At 46.3% G+C, this 21,208-nt stretch overlaps 1 protein-coding gene across 1 annotated transcript; it reads right to left on the reverse strand.

Annotated features, from left to right (window-relative positions):
• Positions 1-5,695: 5,695 nt before the first annotated feature.
• LOC8023688 (sorting nexin-6) lies at positions 5,696-20,930 on the reverse strand. The gene is made up of 14 exons (XM_029974222.4): positions 20,662-20,930; positions 18,062-18,163; positions 16,941-17,051; positions 16,516-16,637; positions 14,566-14,689; positions 13,877-13,975; positions 13,067-13,172; positions 12,288-12,363; positions 10,230-10,269; positions 9,419-9,505; positions 8,990-9,085; positions 8,393-8,456; positions 8,154-8,239; positions 5,696-5,962 (listed from the first exon to the last, which is right to left on the reverse strand). The coding sequence occupies exons 1-14, from the start codon at positions 20,719-20,721 to the stop codon at positions 5,900-5,902; spliced, it is 1,236 nt and encodes a 411-aa protein (XP_029830082.1). The 5' UTR covers positions 20,722-20,930; the 3' UTR covers positions 5,696-5,899.
• Positions 20,931-21,208: the final 278 nt, after the last annotated feature.

Genomic DNA, 21,208 nt, shown 5'->3' on the forward strand with positions numbered 1-21,208 from the left:
AAATTCAGTAAAAACTGGTGGAATTTCCTGGAAAAGTTACTCAGAGAGTAAAAATTTGCTTAATTTTCTGCAGACTACAGCGAATTGCTCTGGCTAAATAATTAAGGGCAACTTGGTTTCACTTTCAATATTAAGAAAACAATCCAGTTCTCTTTCGTATCACATAGAAATAGGCATGTGCAAAGAGTTTTTTTTAAACGAATTCAAAGCAAATAGTGGTTTTCCACATATTTTCAAATTGAATATTGAATAGTTTTGCCGAAACTCTCACTGCACCTAAAACAAAATCCAGATGAATTTCTGAAGGTTGTTCTCAAGCTTCCACTTGCCCATTTCCAAGCCAAATTAATATATTTACGGAATGTGGCCTCAAAGTCCAGTGCCTATATTGGGGAGGCACATAGACAGGCTTGACATAAAATTCAACCTATTGAGGTGCTGAGCTATATTTCATTGAGGGTATTTCTAAATCTTGCTGTATGCAAAGATCCTTTCTTCAATCGGAAATTTTAAAGAAAAAAAGTTGCGAATGATCAACACAGGTTGTTGGGACATGAGAAGCGCATGCATCATCTTGTTTTATAACTGCTCCTCTCCCAAGCATGTGACTGCGATATTTATACTTATCGAAGCGTTGATCATGGTGGGTGAGCTCTGTTAAAGACCGACGACCAGTTCGCGCTTTCCACTTTTCGCCCACTTCCTCCTCTCCCTCCTACCCTTTCCACCCACGCCCGCCCCTCCAGGTCCCTTCTTTCCATCCTTCGCTTCCCTCGCCCGAAGGCGTGGAGAGGAGGGTCTTCTGCCTTGCAGAATCTCGAGTCTGGTCGTCAGCCTTTAAGCATGCTTCTTGCCAACCACCGGTGCACCCTGAACCAACACCCGTGGAGCTTGCTTCTCCGCCGTGCATCGGTGCTTGGTAAGAAGTGCACTCGCCGCTAATTCGCCGCGATCAACACTTCAAAAAGCATGAATATCGCAGTTCACCTCAAAGTGCATATTAAAGAGCGTATTCACATGAAGCATGCTTCTCATCGGGTGGCCGTCTAGAAATTTGAATCCGAAAGATGAAGCTGCCAATTAACTCGGATGTTGATTGGCTGAGCCAGGTGATGACGTCACACCCCCTAGCTCAACGCCGTTTGGCTGGCAATTGCGCAATCACTCGCGCGCCACCGCTTGCTCCAAGCAGTGGTTGGATGTCGTCGTAGAAACATCTGCAGCTACGGAGGGAAGAGTGCCAGGGGTTTATAACCCGGGTTAACACCAGTATCTCCATTCCAGGAATTGTCATCGAGTGTACATGCCACGCGTTAAGCCAGTCGCTAAACTAACCGATGAAAACCGCCGAAAGCATAGACGTCAATCCCAAAGGAATTGGACCGAAGCAGATTGCAGGGCAATAGTGTAAAGCATGAAATGCCAAGGTATCGTCTAGGTAAACATGCCACACGTTCCACGTGCAACAAAATGACCCAGAAATTTGCTACACACTTTTATTTGAAGCTACTTTTAGAAAATTCCCACAACCACACTAAGAAAGATAACATGGCAGATACCTCAATGAAATCCTACCTAAAAGTTTCTGAAACTGATGATGAGCTTGAGATGTGCAGTCATCAAAATCTGGCAACCCTAGCATCAAGAAATGCTATCACATTTAAGTATGATTTAACATGTATTTGCTGAAAAGAAAGTTATCATTGCACAAATGCACAGCTGCTGGAAAATGTATTGGTGTGGGGATCATCACATGAACCGTGTGCCTCTAGGGTCTATCCATCCTAAAGCCACAGGAACAAGGATCAGCATGAAAGTCTGAAGTTACCGGAGAGGAAAAGGCAGGGTCTGGGTTGATGTGCATCCAGCACCAGGTGCCCTAGTGACACATGGTAGGCCATCAATGCAGTCAGTTGCCTCTCCCATCACACTAGCGCTTAGGGACAACTCCATCGTTACTAAAACACCCGGTTGGGAAACTCACTTGAACTGCTTGCGTCCACCGAGATTGAACTAGATACGATTACAGCGCCGCCCTTTAGCGGAGTCAAAACGTAGGTTGCTTTATCATGGCCTCAAAGATTTTTCGTGCTGGCTGCGCTCTTAGGCTGTTTTATTCGCCGGTAGGGACTGTTAATCTGGAACACTTGTTGGCGCTCACAACCAATCCAAACAATACAAAAACAAACAAGTCACAAATTATTACCATTATCGCCGGTCTATGGAACTTAGGAGTAGCGCTACATGTGCTCCCCGCCTCTCGCTGCAACACAGACCTTTCGCAAAGAAGTTGATCGAAATTTGAGGTTCACATTTTCAAAGCGCAAAAGGTTTGCACTAAATAGATTTGCACGAAATCTCTCGTCCTAAAGTATCCAGCCAAACAGCGCAAAGACAGGAGCAGGACTTTTACAGCGGAGCTCTAAGGGCTAGTCTCCCCAGTATCGTGTCCGCGGGCAAATAAATGTGAACACGACTCTGGACAGCTACCACCGTGTGAGCGACGGCAACCTTTCCAGCCTTTCCACTCTGGTTTTCAACAGAGTGGAAAGGCTGAATTTCTCTATGCGTCGTCCTAGAAGTCGTCCAAGAAGTCATCCGAGAAGTTGTCCTCAAGTTTGTCCTAAAAGTGATCCTTGAGGTCGTCCTAGAGGTCATCCTAGAAGTCGTCCTTGAGGTCGTTCTAGACATTGTCCTCGAGGTCGTCCTAGACATCATCCTCTAGGCATCGTCGTAGACGTCGTAAAGATAACAGCTTCGCTGATCCTCCATCTTCACGTAAAGTGGAAGGGCTCTCCATTTTCAAAGCAGACTCCTAAGGCAGTTTCCCAACTGAGTTACTCTATAACCTTGGATAACTCTAAAACAGTTTCTGCTTGACAGCACACCTAAGGCTCTTCTGCAGTTCCCACTCACCTCCAACACACTAGTGACTAGACCAGGGGTGGCCAGGCTGACACGGCCCAAGAGCCGCAAACAAAAACCACGAAACTTCCAAGAGTCGTGGGGAGGGGGCAAACTTTTGTTTAGAGGAATAAAAGAAACTCCAACTACTTTCAATTTATCCGAGTCAAAAGCAGCCCACTATACGCAAGGTAGCAGTATCAAAGCTACCAAACAGCAACCTGTCTTTCTATTTAAAACACGTTCCACTTCTCTTTTTGGGGAAGCGCTCCTGTGGCTGGGAGGGAGGCGGGGGAAGAGGGGGAGAGCCGCGAGCTGCACTTTAACACGCAAAGAGCCGCATGCTGCTCAGGCCGAAGCTTGGCCACCCCTTGACTAGACCTTGCCAAGGCACCCCATCACGTTATCCCCCCCCACCCTACCCTTTTACCTGCCACCTCATTACCTTACTTCTCAACAGTATAACTGCTTCACCAGATCCCCGTTCAGTATTTCAGTTCAGCCCAAAAGTGAAGTTTGGATAAAAGCATGGCCGCAAGGCTAGACATCGATTGGGGAAAAAAAATTTGGGAGTTTCACGTGCCAAACCAATGACGGGCATCTGGCACGCCCCAGCAGAGGACTGAGGATTGAGACCACCTGGGGATCTTTTGACGAGAACCGAAAGCTCAGTTACGCTGATGGAGGCTTATTGCACCTTCTCCGCAATAAGCTTCCATCAAATTGTGGGCACCTCGGCCGGGATTCGAACCCGCCACATGGGGATCCGTAGGCCAGCGCTCTCGCCTCGGAGCCACCAAGTGGGGAAGAGGCCATTGCAATAAAGAAAGCGTTTGCACCAGATGGGAATCGAACCCAGTTCATTCGGATTATTAAGCGAACATCTTTAGAGCATGTCACGACACATCACCACAAGTTTTAGGTGAGATTTAAGGGAAAAGAGGTGCAAGGCATCCGCTCTGCATCCGGCAGATAGCAACTTGACACCCAGTCACGCTAACGCGGGTTAGAACCGGCATCTACTCCAGGAATTGCTATTGAGTGTGCGTGCCACGCACTAAGCCATTCGCAAGACTAACCAATGAAGAGTGCCAAACGTAGACACCTCACGTTTCACGTGCAACACAATTGGCCACCCATTTGCTATGCATTTTTGCGACACCCCCAAGAGCAGTGATGTGATTGCTGCGCCATTTGCGCCAAACTGCGCAAATGTGCTTACCCTGCTACATTTTAGTAAAATGTAAGGAATTTGCGCCAACGTTGCGCCAAAACTTAATTTCACTACTGAAAATATAAAAGCTCGGGCCTCTCTGCCCGGCCGGACCGTTATATGTTATGCGAGTACTCAGAACTTTTGACTATCGTCTCGAATAAAGTACTATTCGATCGCATTTCGTATGAAATGCTGACAGTACTTGGAAGTTCCCTAATAATTATCATGTTCGTCATCTGTTCTGCTGGAGGATTAGTTAGTCTCGTTGAGTGCGCTTCTCCTCGCGCACTGGTGTACTGCAGAGAAGCGAGAACCTCAAAGAAGATTTTGACGAGCGTGTTGGAACAGACGTAGCAGTAAGGAAGCACAAAACGAGCAGGAGGACGAAAACAGACATGTACACACCGCGACACTGTTGGCGCGAACACGACATCGGCACATTTTCGCATTTTACTTCTAAATAATAATATCGAGCACAAAATTTTATCGCTTACACTATAGAACTAAATAAGCTCTTTCCGCAGCAATAATAACTTGGATGACATCCCTCGGTTTCAAAAAGAAAAGCTAGAAAAACCGGCGATCGCTTGTTCGCGCTAACAGTGTCGCGCTCTGTACATGCTCTTATGGGGTGCATGTCTGTTTTTGTCCTCCTGTTCGTTTTGTGCTTTTTTACGGTTACCTCAAAGTAAGCATCGCGATTTTGCGTGTCTTGCTTCGCCACAGCGTACCCCCGTGCTAAGGGGAAAGCACTCCTCGAGAGCGAGACGCATCACAATTTCGGCTCGTATAAATGAAAGACTACGATATCCTCATAGACTACGATATCCTGGCAGTACCGTTTTCCAAATCGAGACTTAGCAAGGATACTTCGCTATTGCAAGGACATTTATATGCGCTCTTTCGTATGTTTATTTATCTATGACAGATCATTTATTTAGCTACGACTTTTATACAGATGTGAGTAGAACGAAGTTGGCAGGAGCAGTGAATGGAAGCTCGGGAAAAACCTTAATGAATTCGGCGGGATTGTTTTTAAGTTTTTGTTCACATGCCGTTTTTCTTATGAAGTTCTACACATAAAATGTAATTGACGATCATTATCAAATGACAAGTGCTTTGTTTTTTTTATCTGACTTAAGAATTGCTGTTTTATTACAACCTTTTGAACTTGAAGGAAACATTAATTTATCGGCTTAATATTATTGTATTTCACTGCCATTCAGTACCTAAAATAACCATTCACTGCAGTTTGTCCTTCATCACTTACCATCTCACCCTGTCTGGTGCTTCTCCACACAACTAAACGCTAGTTTTGTGTTTGAAGGACTCACTCCTGCTGTGCATGTGATGATAACAAAGAGTTGCACGTCAGTGAGAAGTCAATGCAGACATTGTCTTTTAGTTGGACATGCCGACACATTAATCTTGACATAATGTCTGCATTAGTATGAATACAAATGATGCTACAAGAGTTATTTTTGCTGCTCCAAAATTGACTTTTGGCTGCTCCAAGAGCTGCTCCAAAATGACTCTGGCCAATCACATCACTGCAAGAGGCAACACGCCAGCGGCAACCTGAATAAATCCTTTTTATTGTTTCAAAAGCCTTCCGTGAAAAAAAGGGGAGGGAGAAGTTCCTGGAGAAGAGCGGAAGGAATCGAAATAAATACACATCAAAATAGGAGCCCCTTTGCGAGTGGCATTTACAGCGTATGGTACAGCTCCTCCCGGTAGCACCAGGCAGCTACCTTAGGCAGCACGGCTCCCGACTCCACGTCACGCCTTCATGGGCTCGCCCTTCACCAGTGCTATGCTACTCTTGAGCAGTTGCACCTGGGCCTGAAAGAGGGGGGAAACGCTCCGGGCTTATTACACTAGGCAGAGTACACCCTATAAAGAGTTTGAGTGAACCTTCCTGCACAACACAGACTGCCGATCACGGCAAATAAGAAAGCCAAAAATTCAACTTGACTTGAAAAAAAAAAAAAAAAACTATTTGGAGCTTAGCCATTTGCTGCGATCCTTTTCTTGTTCGCAGTGATTGGCTACCTCCGTGTTCTGCAGAAAACTTACTCTTTTTTTGGACTGGTGCAATTGTGGGACTATAGGGTTTTTGTCAACAAAGTGCCGTTGAAGATAGAAAAGACAGATACCGTATTTACACGCGTAATGAACACACTTTGTACCCGAAAAATTGACACATATTTAGGGGGTGCATTCATAGCACGGGGTATAATTTTTGCATTTACACACCTGGCACAAATGTCATTTTAGGTGCCAATATGACACGGCAGCGTACTTTGGCACATCTCCACTCATGAAGGTGCGCCCGCAACTGATTGTGAGCACACCACAGTAACCATGCTCTCTAAATTGCAAACATTTTAGGGCACTTTTGGCATGACTTTTATTGAAGGAAAAGCACCCTATGAAGCTCACTCAGCATGAAGAGCGACAACCATTCTTAGGCCTAACCACTTATGATTTCACTGTCCGAAAGCACACCACAGATGGCAGCGTGTTTGTTGACATCAATGCATCCAATGGGCGAAGCATGTCCGGGACTGGGCTATTCCTCAACCCCAGCTTCGTTAGGTGTGCGTGCCGCTAGGTTTCACGGTTGATCACTTTCGCAACTACACACTTGCAGCCATTACAAGAGTGGCTTTGCTTGACTTTACTCGGCCTGGCCGCTTGGCGGCGAAAGAAAATTGGTTCGGTAGCTAGCTGTCCTGGATGCAGTTAGTCGCGGATCCAAAAATTGGAGATGCGTTCATTATGCGAGGAAAAAAAACACCCAAATATTGATGCTCGTTGTGGAGGGTGCGTTCATTATGCGAGTAAATACGGTAGAAACAAAATGATTGCATTACTCCTCTCAATCGCTCGAGCAAGTTCGCAACAATCGCTGAACTGTGACGGCACAATTCGAGCGACTTGTAGAAAGCTTTCCAGTAGCAAAACAGCGAGTAAGTACAATATATTGCTGCCTATAAGTCAATCTTTTCAGAAATCAATATATTTTTTGAAATTTGGGAAAATAAGGCCTATACTCTGAGCCGAACTATATGCGGCAATATACGGTATATGCATCCCGGTGGTCAGAATGTCGCTGGGGTACTTTCAACAGAAATGCACTCTATTCTTTTCTTTGTGTTCACAATGTGAACGTCTAGCCACGGCCATTCGCGTCTGCGCTAGTATTGACACTGGTACATGAAGACCATAATAGACCTTTCCAAAAAATGCCACAAGGCCTCCATTAGTCCCGCACTGCACTGCGCAACGCAAGAAATTGTGGGGCAGTTTCGATGTATGTTCGGGCAGGCTCGTACACCCCATGCATCCTGGAAACGACCCGAATCCTCTTTTACTACAACTGCGAGTTCAGAACACACAGAAGACTGAGCAAACGCACCAAAACAGACCCCGTTTTGTTACGGTCCTGCTTTCCTTGTGTTCTCTATTTGCAATATGCTAAACAAATGTGCACCGCCCCTATTTCTGGCTACTCCTTCACCCGCCGTACGTCGGATTGCCGTAGTGCGTCGAAAGACGATGGGAGGTGCTGCGGAATGATCCATTGGGCCTGTTTCATTGCTTCCCAATGCTACGAAACGGTGCACTTGGTGCCTCGCAGCACAAAAATTTCTTGTGCTTCATTTGCCCATATTTTTGCAGGCTGCAGTAATTGGCTCTTTGCATGTTACAGAAAGAGCGAGGTCATTTTGCAAATTTGTTGGGTGCGCGCAACTTGCAAATAAAATTATTGGGTCTGGCCAAAAAATGAATGACTGACAGATAATTTAGGAAAACTCTAGATGGTACCTAATGCAACTGTTAGCACGTGTGCAAGCATTTTTCCCCGCAACAAATTTAGCCTCATCGGGACAGCTTTCCTCCTCCACTAGTTCCCATTTCAAAGACAATCACCGACTTTACCAGCTTTAGCTCACTTAGACAGGCGATCCGGACACATCACTTAAACAGCAAAGTCGGGAAGTCGCGAACAGAGAGGGACAGCACCCACCTTGGCATGCTTGAGCTCTAGTTCGGCCAGTTCAATCAGGTTCTTGCGGAAGTTGTTTACCCTGCGTGTCTTGAAGTCCGTCAACTCTGCAACACGGGCAACCGAGAAAATGTTTCAAGAAAACAATTTAGACTGCAGAAGACATGGCAGTCTCGAGCATCCCTGCAGGCACGAAGGCCAAGTGTCTTTGCAGAGAGCAAAGCAACACGACCTGGTAGGCAAACAATTCCCAAACTTACCCTGTTTCGCCTGTTTGGAAATGTTCTCGAACGATTCGCAAGCCTCTTGCTGCAAAACTTCAGCCTGCAGCAGCAAAAGAATAAAAAAGAAAATGCTGACAACTTGTCTACACTGCACCAACTAATATTTGAGAGTATAAGTTTCCGAGTGTTCTATCATAAAATTATTTGTTGCCGCATGCCATCTTACCAAGACAACAAAATCAGACTGCAATTTTTAGACAGATCAGATAGGATATCTAGTTAGGATACACCAATTAGGAATGAAATAAATTAGCACGCCATGTTACCAAAATGGGGCCACGTCAAAATTAACCGTTTAATTGATTAATATATTAAGATAGGACAGATGGGATATATAGTTAACATAGATCAACTACACAACTGCAAATGGGGTGACTGGCCGCCGCCATGTTTCTGCTCGCGCACACAAGCCCGTACAATTGCAAGCTTGCCAACGCTACATGGCACGTGGACCCAGCACGTGCTTGCATGTATGGGGCACCGGTCGGGAAGCCATGTTTGCGACTGTCTATAGTTATATTGGATACATAGACAATAGGCAGAAGAGAATACGATGGATAGAGGGTTTCTCACAGCTTGGACATCCTTGTTCTTGTTCCTTGCTCGCTCCAGCGCACGATTGGCGTTCTCGTAGTTGGCAAGGCAGCGCAGTCGCCGGTACAAAAGGTCCTGAAATGGCAAACAAATGTTGCACAAATATCCTCGCCGCTGACGACACAACGTGCGATGTACGTCGGGGACCTCGTTGTGTAAGGCTCTCCACCCCCGAACCTTCGTCCTTTTGCCATCATTCAAAATTCTGGTCAAGCCAAGACTAGACACAATCGTAAAGCCGTGATGAAGGGAGTCATTTACAAATGCAGTCCACCAGAGCACAATCATGCTGTCGCACACAAACAGTGTAAAATTAGGATTAAGTGAAAAAGCTTGGCGGCTGAAGCCTAGTAGCACGCGCAAGCACTAATGGCTCAAACCGTAAAATACAAGAGGAAAGGAGCTTACTTTGGCAGCCGATGTATCACGCATGTAGTACCTCAGGGTGTCCGACAGCTTCAGGTCTTCGTCCGTTGCAACCCGTCCCTCAATTTTCTGGCAAATAAAATGAGTGCGAAATAGAACTTTCATTCAATGCACAAAATATCTGCGCCAAGCTAGGAGTCCCCAAGAGAAACAACACTGTACCCATGACTTCAGCAATCTGGCCCCAGGTTAAGTTCCAATAATACGCCAACAATTTTAAGCACTTTAATGAAGGGTGTGTGAATCGACTATAGTTCAAATCTAACAACGCCGAATCATTTGTGGCTTTCGCAGCACAGGAGTAAAAATAAACACGCCTACAGTGTCGAAACGAGGAGCAGCACTGCACCATTCGATTCAAACCACTATTTGCACACCTGTACTTTCTAACACCACTATTTGCACACCTGTACTTTCTAACACCACTATTTGCACACCTGTACTTTCTAACGAAAATCCAATGCAAAAGAACTACAGGAAAGCTAGCAAAGCAGCAGCCAACGCAAACATTTATTGGCATGCAATATAAATTTTTGCACGGTTTGTGCAGCCTGTGTTTGTACCTGCTGATTGGTAGACCCATATTGGAATGTTCACTTAGCAGAGCACTAAACTCTGGAAGTGGTGAAAATTTAAGCAACAAAGATAATCATGCATCTTGAGTGTTTCAGACAAAATATTTCTACGAGGTCCAAGCTGACATGGTTCACATGCTTCAGTAGCTCGTCTACCAAAGAATTGCCAGTCAGCAATGCTGCTTCCTTCAGAATTAAAAAGAGTGCCAAGAGCTCACCCTTGCTTTCTCAAAGCTTTCAGACACTTTGGGGAAAAACCTGGAAAATAAAAAGGTGCAAATTTCTAGAAAACCTTTGTTCACTCAATGGCTAACAAAGTGAAGTGGTGACACAGACGATAACATCAAACTTGCATCACGATTCTCATTAGAACAACTCAACTCAAAAGCAAATTTTGAACATCCTTAAACTCTAAAATATTTGTTGAAGAGCCACTCGCTAAGATGTTAGTCTGCACTTTAGCAGCCTTGAACACAGTCCACCAAGAAATGCTCCTCATGCACTAAGGCTGATTTAGCTTTAGTAACATGGTTGCCACATGAAAGGAAATTACATTAAAGGGACACTGAAACCCCCCAAATTTTTTTTTTTTTTTTTTCATTTTTTGCCAGGCGATTTATTATGGTGTCTGAATACTACCCAATTAATATTTTGCTGCAGAGTCGCATATTTATTTAATAAAGCCAACAAACGCAACTGCTCGAAACCGAAACCCCCGCACCACACGCAGAAGTGGAGAGGAGAGAGCGAGTGGTGAAAGTCACGTGGCTACACTGAACCGTGCGATTTTTCTTTTTTTCTTTTGCACGCAGCAGACAAAAAGCGTTGCGGGATACGTTTGCCGTGCGATTCCTTTGCAGTTATGTTTGTTCCACTCGCTGTTCTATACTATGAGTTGTTTTCTACTTTTAAGTGTTGGCAATTAGTAGTGAGTGCCCGTGGTGAATTCCCGTGATCGGCTCCGAAAAAAATACAGTACCAAAGCTCGTTAATTCAAACTTCTGGAAAATTCAAACTAAGATGCAGGTCCCATACTATGCGTCTCTATGGGAGGAAACTCCCGGTAATTCAAAGTTTGCTTTATTCAAACAAATTTTTGGTCCCCCTCGAGTTTGAATTAACGTGATTCGACTGTACTCCCAAGATGTTGCGTGAAGAGCTACCTCACATGTCCTGCATCTGAAAGTGGCATTGTACAGCAGAGGTGTCAAAAATGAAATCCCATACCATTTAGTTCAGCGACGTAATGTCCAACACAATTGTTTTCTTCCGCGATAGTTGTAAAAAAAAAGAAACGTAAACATCACAAAATGTTTGAAAAAAAATAACAAAAAGCTACTGAAGGAACTCTTTTGTACGTAGTAATGCAGCCGGTCGACTGTGTGTCAGAAAGTTTGCTGCCGATTTCCCTTCCATACATGCACTGCCGGCTTGAAGTCGGGCGGCACCGTGCATTGGCCACATTTGCACCTAGTAAAGAAACCGTACGCGTGCATATTCAACTCGAAGTACGCACTTCGACCTTGACGTTTGAGCGAGCGATATCTTCAGCCACAAGGAGGGACGACGGCTCGGCGACGTCTTTGTGCAATCGGCTTGCTGGTCGGGCGTGTCGTACGGGATGAATATCAATTCTTTTGAACTGTCCAAAATTTCTCTTTCGAAGGAAGAAAGAATTCGCCGGTATCGTAAACGAGTTCTGAGGTAGAGGTCCAACGCCCGTTGTCCGCTGCCACCCGCGAGTCCCACGATACGCGAAACGATGCAGTGTTGATAATTATGCAGTGAACGCACAGAATGCTTCCGGTTGTCTGTGCAACTTTTTTTTTTCAATCAACGTATTTGCAGCTTTTTGGAAGCCACAAAAAATGGGTTTCATATTTTTTCTTTCTTTAGTATTGACTGTGTGCTTTCAATGACCCACGACTGATTAAATTTGGTCGTCGTGTCGAAACCTTAGAAAACTGCCTGTGACCACTGAAAAGAGCGAGCGCGACTCAAACCGCCCAGTTCTGGATCGGCGGGTTTTGGACGGGAAGAAACCGAATTTCGAGCCGTAAATTCTGTTCTGGGTAGTTAGGCTCTCATATGTCACATATAACTAAAAACCTCGGCGAGCATAAATACCCTCTCAGTGTCCCTTTAAAGCCTTCAGGCATGTTCCAAGTAGAATAAGCATGCTATCAAGCTATTAGTCGTGCTGGCTGGCATCTTCAGAAAGCAACGCTCTGTGAGAACAAAGCTTTTCCAGCATTAGCACAAATTTGCTGACTCACTTTTCTAGCTCCGAGGATTCCACGGTTGCTAGCTGGGTCAAGCAGGACGAAATCTTGATGTAGCTGTCAGCCACGTCTGAAAGGGGGTAGCCATACCTCAGCAAGTATACGACCAGGTGAAAAAACATCCTCCCTGTATTTTAGTCAGCAGCACACGAGTTTCACATTTGCAGTTTCCGACAATTGCCTTGCCATTTTGGATAACGGACAGGTTGTTATGCTGGAAACATTACTGAACAACTTTTAAGCCACGAAAACCTTCAGCATTAGAAGAAACAGCAACACATTATCTGTGGAAACTGGCTTTACCATGAACTTCTATGTTGCTGAAAACATGCTTGGCGACGCAGGAATGATTTAAAATACTAGTACGTACACACAAATGGCAAACGTTGGAAGACAGCGGAAAATAAGGCCTTGCAGTTTAGCGTTTTATTACCTAACTTAAGAAGCACTCAAAACAGTCAGTAAAATCAAAATTTATGCAGCCACATTACAACAGTGTACTTGTTTTTCTGCCGACTGGTACTTTTGCATATGGAACACCTTGAATTTGTTCTGCTTGCAAAGTTGCGGCGGGTTGATCAGTTGACGTAAAATCCTTGTGATGGCATGGACCACCCATTTCCGACCCCACCCCAAAAAAAAGTGCTTTGAACCGAGTCTTTTGGTGATTTCCTTGTGTAGACAGCCGCACGTAAAGAACCCAGCTGGAATTTATTTCTGCCGAGGTCCAAAATCCCCAAGAAAAGGAAAGAGGGTGCCAGAGCCGGACTCACTCTTATGGGCCCTGGTCATCTTGTCAGACTTGGCGGTGGCGTCACGAATGTGCGTGTGGTACTCTACCAGGAATGTGCGCTCGTGCTCAAAGAACTCGTCCACATCCTGGGAACGGGAAGCAGACCAAACTTTTTGCTAGAACCGTAATAGTGCAAAGAAAATGTGATAACAACGGGCTTTTCCGTAGTGCAATGCCAAAACTTGGCTGCGCGGCACACACTGCTACGATGGTCTTGCACACCCAATTCTAGGGGAAACTGTCGAGATGTTGACACTGCAACTCGATTATCCACTGAGATTATGTGGCCGGCTTTGCATAAAATCTTACTTTTTCCGTGGCTGTATCCAGAAAATTCCTCAACCCCTTTCACAGCACTGCTGACCCGGCAAAAGCCATTGTAAAGCCCATTTGAGCGGAAAAATGCTGAAGCTACAGGCAAGGGAAAACAACCTTGTGTTTAGGAATTGACACAAAGGTAGCCTAGCCCCCCCCCCCCCCCTCCCTCTCTCTCTCTCTCCTCCCCCCCCCCCCCCTCCCCCAGACACTAGAAAGAACATTTCTTACACTTAGATTTTTTTAACAATTTACAACCTAATATATTTGAGGAACCTTTTAAACCACCCAGCACCAACCGTTCGTAGAACACGTGCCCGTCTAAATATACCAAAATTATACAGCACATTCTCACAACTATTCATTAACATTTTTGTACAGGAAGTAAAACAGAAAAAGAGTGAAGATCTGTTTATTTTCTTTTTTTTACTTTTGAAGGACATAATTTGTCCTCGGCATTTGGCAGTGTCCTCACCTTTTGTGTGCTAGAAAGCCTGAGGTCGTCCGCAGACTTGCCGATGTTTGTCAAGAGGCCAGCAAGTTTTTCTTTCTTATTTTTGCCACGCACGCTCAGCTGAGGTGCAAAAGAGGAATAAAAAAAATTTGCATGTTTCAGGAAAAGTACTGTCACAGGCCAAGAGCAGATAAACAGGTCACCACACTCGTGAAGTAACTTCTAAAACCAAACTACTTGCAAATACTACTGCTCTGGCCACGGCAGCTCACACTCGTAGGCAGATTACTCGTCACGACCATCGTTGAGTTGCAATTTCAGGAACACTAATTTAGGTGCAAAAGGTCCTTTTACTTGGCAGAGATACTACAGCTATACCTTACAATCAAAAATAATCTCGTTGCTAGGACTGAACATCGTGGTTTATCTGCAAAACCTTGCAAGATCGAATAAAGATTGACCAGCACCAAAAAGACAAAATGGCTTTGCTCTACTTGTACTGGTGCTGTCGTAGCTCTAATTTCAAAGGTACGAACCAGCTCACCCAAATTTCTATCCCAATTCGCTTCCTTTAAACTTTGGGCCTTCGGTCTTGAGAACGGTTTACCTGCGACATTTTCACCCCAAAACAGGTCCCGGCAACAGGCCGTCGAACAACTGGCCTTGAACTCGACCCAAGGGCACAGACCGACGAGGTCTAAAAGGCCCACCTCTTTGTCGTACTCGAGGAAGACGTGGAAGTTGCGGTCTGCCCTGAAGACCGGGTGCAGGGCCAGGCGCTGAAGAAACAGCTCGTGCATCGCCACAGTCTTCTTGAAGGTTGCCAGGTACTCCCTGCAAGACAGGACCAACCTCGTCTCCCGTTCCCACCGAGCGTGCCACGCGGCGAGTGCAATATCTACACACGACTTGCGAGCAATGTTATTGCACCGTATCAATGATAATACCTATGTGCTCTGAAAGACGAAATTGGCAGCGGGAAAGGTACACGCATAGCAGCAAGGCCCTTCACAACGGCTGCTGTTGTAACATCAGTGCAGGCCACCTACTGCTGGGACTATGAAACATCTATATAAAAGGGGCATCCGATGTCACAGACTTACTATGAAAGCACTTCGGAGGGAAAAAGAATTTTTCAACACAATCGTCCCTCAGTAGCTCAATCTGAAACCAGAGAAAGGATTTTCTCCCTATGAGGAACTGTAAAATAATGGTCCTCGAATAACACAGGAGACGGAACACTGAAAGATAACTCGTCCCCCTTTGGAATTTTTGCAATACTGGTAAAATAAGCATCATCATTCAACTCTATTTGCATCAGCCAAGCACCAGAAACAGTGTATCCAGAAGGACTATCCAGAGTCAGTACTTAAAAATACGAGGGACCCCTGAATAAAATTACAACTAAGCAAGCCCTTCCTATTGTTCAAATCCCATTGTCTGGGTTATCACACTTGCACGTCAGGCACGGCTTGTCAGCCCACGAATCGGAGCAATGCATAGACATGACATGTAGATGGACAGAAACAGCTGGCCCAGCTTAATGTGCAAACCACAAGATTAAACTTTTTTTTTTTTTAATTCCAGACTATTTGAATGCAAAGTACAAGAGGCGGGTACTTAGGATATTGCAGCAGAGGATTAAGGACCCCCTCGGACCAGCAGCTTTTGACCTTTTCGGCAGAAAGGAACTCTGGGCAGATCCATCTAATTGAGACTGCTAAGGTCACTCAAACGTTTCAAGAGTCTCAGACACTCCACATGTGCTGAAACCGGAGAATCTAGATTTTTGACCAGTTCACATCTGCAATGTTGATGCCAGGACAAAAAAAGGATTCTTCTAACAGCTGTTAACTACAACAGGCCAGATCTGGTCGACAGATGTGTTGGTTTTCATTCGGGCTTTCTATATCAAGCAGCCCGTAATCTAGGAAAAAAAATTGACTGCATCTCCACGTGGTGAATGATGTTGATTGGGGTGAAGCTCTGGTGGTGCTCGTCTGCGTAGACGCTGAGCCGCAGCATGCCGAGCCTTTCGTTCGTTTTCATCCATGTCAGAAAGAGAATGTGTGGTATGGAACGTGGTTATATACGCATTTGAGCATTTGACCGCAGCGCCCTCTCGTCTATAAATGTTGAGCCAATGCATGCAAAGTTTAACACGATTATATACGCATTTGACCGCAGCACCCCCTCCTGTATAGAGGTTGAGCGGCTGCATGCAACGTTTCATCCATGACATCCCCAGCTCTTGAGTTACTACCACATCTTAGAGCCCCCTACTCGTCCCGCAGTCATGGCCGAGTGGTTGAGGCGATGGACTAGACATCCATTGGGGTCTCCCCGCACAGGTTCGAATCCTGTGGACTGCGCAAACATTTTTTTTTTCATTTACACGAGCACGTGAGCTCACGAGCACGAGCACCAGCAAGATTGATGTGAGCACGGACGCCAGATGGGCAAGGCTAGACCCTAAGAAGCTTCGCCCCTAAAAAGCCAGCCCACTTGCCCTCTGGGGAAAAGTCTCTGCCAGATGCGCTCGTACCAACTGCACACAGCCACTGTCAGTTAATCTGGTGCCACAATGCGGTTCTCTAACAAAGCACTGAGGAGATCAGTGCCCCATCAAACTGGGTGCTCAAAAGGCCCGGGTCACTCACGCTTCCAGCTCCTGCTTCATTTTGGCAAACTCCTCCTTGGTCATGGTGCCCTCTCCCTCGCCCAACTTCTGGAGCTTCTCCCGGGACGCATCAAAGTCCGGTCTCGGAGGCGCCGGCGGAATCTGGGAAGGCGGTGGAAGAATGTTGGTTACGTCGTAGGCTATTGAACATAGGGCCACATAATTTACTTAAGCACTATACTTTGTTTCACCATCTTACGATGAACTGCACGGGATGCTAACAGTCATTGAGGTCAACCCAATGCAACGTGTGTCATGTGACCTTCGGGTGCCACGACGCAGGGGGGCGCATAGTTGAGCAATTTGTTCACAGCACCGGATTGGTTGGGATGGGTTGTAGCATTCGCTCTGGTTCATCGTAAGGTAAAACAAAGTATGGTACATTAAAAGAAGAGAGAAACTCACGATCAACCCTGCATAGTTTTCGCACTCCTCGAGCGCATCGTGCAACCAGATGAATTCTTCATGCTGCCGCACTACCGAAAACTCTGGTTTCTGGAAGTCCGCCAAGGTTGTCTGCGTGGGTGACAGAAACAAAGCAACTGCAATACAACCTGTTATTCGGAGGGTATGACAAGTTATCCAGTGGGTATCGAATGTTTCAGAATGGGCCTAGTGTTGCGACCAAGCCAAGGTTTGTTCGCGAAGCTGTGAGGGAAGCTTATGTGAAACAAAATTGGTGTCAGTCATCCCTTTTTGACCACTGAACTTCCTGGTAAGCTGAGAAAAAAATCTGGCATTGCCCAATGATAACCTAATACTACATGATCATCAAGTGCGAAGAATCCTGAATAAACTATGGTGAAGGTCCTTTTGCACATCCCTCTGTACAGCAATATTTGTCAAAACACACAGCGAGCGACGTGGCAATCGGACATGGACGGTGGGCGTCACTGTCGTCACACCAAGTGCCTCAAAGAACTGATGGTGTGACATGCTCCCATCTTAAGTTTTACAATGGGGACGAAATATTAGAAGTCCTGTTGTCTTTGACTCCCTTCTAAAGAAAATTTCACAGCGTAGGCAGTGAAGTCTAAGAAGCTTAAGCTTATTACTTTCTGTCGTAAGTCCAAACAGAACAAAAAGGGGAGCGAAGCTGGCAGAAGAATGTGAAGAGAGAGCTTCTGGTAAACCTCAATGGCATGCCAACGTTTCACTAGGAGACCTAAGTTTTTCAGGGCGTAAGTGTACAACAGACACAAAAAGAAACTTGCTCTACAAGCTGCATAGAGCAAGGTTGAGTGCCTCTACAAGCACTTTAACTTGCATCCATTTTAAATGCCAAAAGGCACAACCAGAGTGTGCAAACATCAATGTGATGTTCAGCAGTAAAGCAAAACACATGCGATACCTTACTTTTTGGAGCGATTTAGAGATGATTGGATTTTTCTACCCCAAACCTTAATGAAATTGGTGTGGTTCTAAGTAACCAATTACATTCTAGTCTCCAGTGGATGCTATAAAATGCAGTACTCCAGGACCACCAAGTGGTCCCCAGGCTGGTGGCAATGAGGCAGAAGGGGTACCTTGGTATGCACCGTGAACTTGACCTTGTCCCTTTCGCTGAGTGCATCAGAGATGTCAACGAGAAGAGACTGGTCGGCCAAGTCAATAGTGTCCGAACGCATCTGGAATGGCACAAACACGTTTCCTGTAGCTCCACGCACAACAAACAAAGAACTTTATGTATTGGGGAACGAAGGAATGTAGCATAAAAGAGAAACATACAAACACAGATTTAAAAGGAAATTGGGAATAACAGGCCTGTACTACGCTAGAGTATTGGTATGCAGTGTGGCATAAATTGTGCTTGGCACAGTAAAGGCCAGCTCGGCTGGTTGACTCCCCTGATAAAGATACCATGTCAGAAAGACATTGCAACCGTAGGTCATTGTCTGGAAGCCATGCAGTTTTAGAGATGACAAAGGGTTCTGCAGTTATACTGTCGGTGGTAGGCAAAAACGTTCCTAAGAATTGCTCGAGACAGCAGCTGGTCAACTTGAGACTTTGCATCATGACAGCCTTGAACATGCTGTCACAGCAGCATGTCAGCACCCGATCACTGACATGCTCAAATCTTTTTCAAGGACCTCTTCTGGACTACCCTGTTCTCTCCAAATGATGCAGTTTGCCTATGCTGTACAGGGGTTGCACAACTGTTTGCATGTTACAAGCTTGCATAAGCTACCTAATCACCTGCTTGTAAGCCTGCATGCACGAGGAATAAAGCGCTCAGTGACCACCATTTTAGCTCTTCTGAAACTCCAAATAATGCCGACCACGGGCAGATGGAAGTGAAAAATTAACAAGCGTCTCCTACACAAGCTATAGGTACCTGTTTTTACGTCGTGCATAGACGTTTCAAATACGAAAAGCGTATTTTTGCCCGACAACCAAATCTAGTAAAAACCATGACAAGTGTAGTGATCTTACTGAGCACCATTTCACTGAAAGGCCAGGTTATCAATTTATCAACCAATGCTTCAGTACATCCCCCCCTCCCCCCCCCCCCCCTTTTTTACCACACAAAAACATACTCGACGGGCAAAAACTCCTACTGCTGGCATCAGTGGACCAGGGGTGTAACCAGATGATCCCTTCCGTTGTCTCGACAGCACTTCACTGAAATTAACAGGAAGCTCGAACCGCAAACAAATATTAAACGACAATGTGATTGCCCTGCTCAAACAGGTCAGACGTCTCACCGCGATGCTAGCACCAGCCCTTCTAAAGCTGCCTCAGTTGCGGTGCAAAAACACCATTCTCCAAAACGTTCGACGAGGTATCACGAAGCAAGTTTCATTAGACGAAATGCAATTTGTAAAGAATTTTGCCAACCTGCAACAATCGAGCGCGACTCCGGCCAATTAATCTCTGGTCGCTCTATCACAAGTAAGAGCAGTCTACATGACGCGTTCACATTGCAAGGGGTACTGAAAGATTACAGGCACGGCGAAATCGAAGTAGGGGAAGGCCGGAAAGGAAACCGCACGCGGTACAGCCTCGCGTTCAGAAATCCTCTCGAGGTCAGGGGTGCTATGTTGCGCTTTTTGCACTCCCAGGAGACTTTGAAGAAGGAAGTGACGTCAACGACTAGAGCAAACGCAGATTGGATGTTGACAGAAGAAAACAAAATCGACATCCAATCTGCATTTGCTGCGTTGTTGACGTCACTTCCTTCTCCCTAGTCTCCTGGGAGTGCAAAAAGCGCAACATAGCACCCCAGGAACAGCAAGGAATGAACGAGCCTCCCGGCTTCATTTAACCTTTCTTTATCGCGTTTCTTTCAACACTAACTGTGGTGCCTCTCGTGGGGAAGGAAGCAACGGAAACTTCTCGTGACGCAAACTGAGACGCCGCAGCTAGAGTCAGCGACAGAGTGAGGACACCAGGAAGGACTTTCAGTTGTCCCTGGTTCAGCGCCAGCTTCCTGCCTTCGATAACGCTTCGGGTGTCGTGAATCCAGAGTGGCTCGCGCAGTCAAAGCGCCTCGGAAGTCAACAAGCGCGTGCAGGGGGCCGGTCATCCGAGAGACGTCCAGCAGTTCCCATCCTGCCCGTGACAATAGACGACCGGGATTTTGGTTTTACGTGGAAGCCGGGACGCGTGGCAAAAACCGAAGTCCGACGGCGTGCGTAGCAGTGCAACGCTTCGGTCGCAGGGGGGTGTCTCCCGACGTGTAAACTGGGCGGCATGTCACGCCCCTACGAGCCGCCGTTCCTCGTCGAACGAAATGACACAGATATGGAGCCGAACGCGGCGTACTCAGGGTGAAGCCCCAACGCGACTCTCTAAATAACAGAGTGCGCAGTTGGAATAAAAGCGACGGTCGCGTTCGGCGGCGATCCGGAAAAACATTCGGCGAGCCATCGCACCGTTTCAAGTCGGGACCCGGCGAAACGGGGAAAAGGGTATTAGGAACGCGAACATAATGACGGTGGCAACGGACGCGGATTACGAAGACCGCGTCGCGGGGAACCCGCCTGAACGGAGTCGGTGTCGGCGGTTGCGGCACTCACGGAGCGGCCGGAACGCATGTGCCAGTAGTCGTCGAGGTCCCAGTGGGATAGGCCTAACATGTTGCTGCTGGGGCGACGTCGGCGACGGACTGACCAGTGAGGCTCACCTTCAGCGATCCGTCCGTGATGTTTGCAGAGTCATCGGTGCCGTCTTGAAGTGTCATCATCACTGAGCGCTACCGGGGACGCGTCAGCAGCACTGTGCCGGGACAACGCAGCGCTTTTTGCTCGGCCTCAGGGGGGGAAGGTTCGAAGACGCCCACTGTGAAAGCGCTCGCAGCAAGCGCAGCAAGCAGGCACATCGAAAGTCACGTGTGCGTGTCCGAAGTTGTTTGTTGTACGACTACGCAACCTCCGCTGGGTGACTGTTGCGCGTGTTGCGCAATTCCCCGGCTGCAAGCAGCTAATTTATGCCGCGCAAATGTGGTTGTGTATCTCTGAAAAATTATGAGATTACAAAGTGTTCGTCCACGCACAACCACATCAACCGCATGGCAATGCCAAGTTAATGTGATTGTTTGGAAACAAACTAATAAAGCGTGGCGGTTTAATTAACCTTATTATTTTATAAAGATTACTAGACAAAAGCTGACATCGCTAGGATTTATTCAAAGCTCTAACTCGCCTCAGCTGCGGAAGGTCCACCGCTATCAT

The sequence above is a fragment of the Ixodes scapularis genome, unplaced genomic scaffold (genome assembly GCF_016920785.2).
Source record: "Ixodes scapularis isolate PalLabHiFi unplaced genomic scaffold, ASM1692078v2 PGA_scaffold10__122_contigs__length_95168666, whole genome shotgun sequence".
Classification (NCBI taxonomy): domain Eukaryota; kingdom Metazoa; phylum Arthropoda; class Arachnida; order Ixodida; family Ixodidae; genus Ixodes; species Ixodes scapularis.

Excerpts from the sequence above, each read along its gene's own strand:
- LOC8023688 (XM_029974222.4), bottom strand. The coding sequence starts at position 20,721 with ATGATGACACTTCAAGACGGCACCGATGACTCTGCAAACATCACGGAC. Across the intron at positions 18,164-20,661 it reads TCACGGACGGATCGCTGAAG|ATGCGTTCGGACACTATTGA; the intron begins GTGAGCCTCACT and ends GTGCCATTCCAG. Across the intron at positions 14,690-16,515 it reads ATGAAGCAGGAGCTGGAAGC|GGAGTACCTGGCAACCTTCA; the intron begins GTGAGTGACCCG and ends CCTGTCTTGCAG.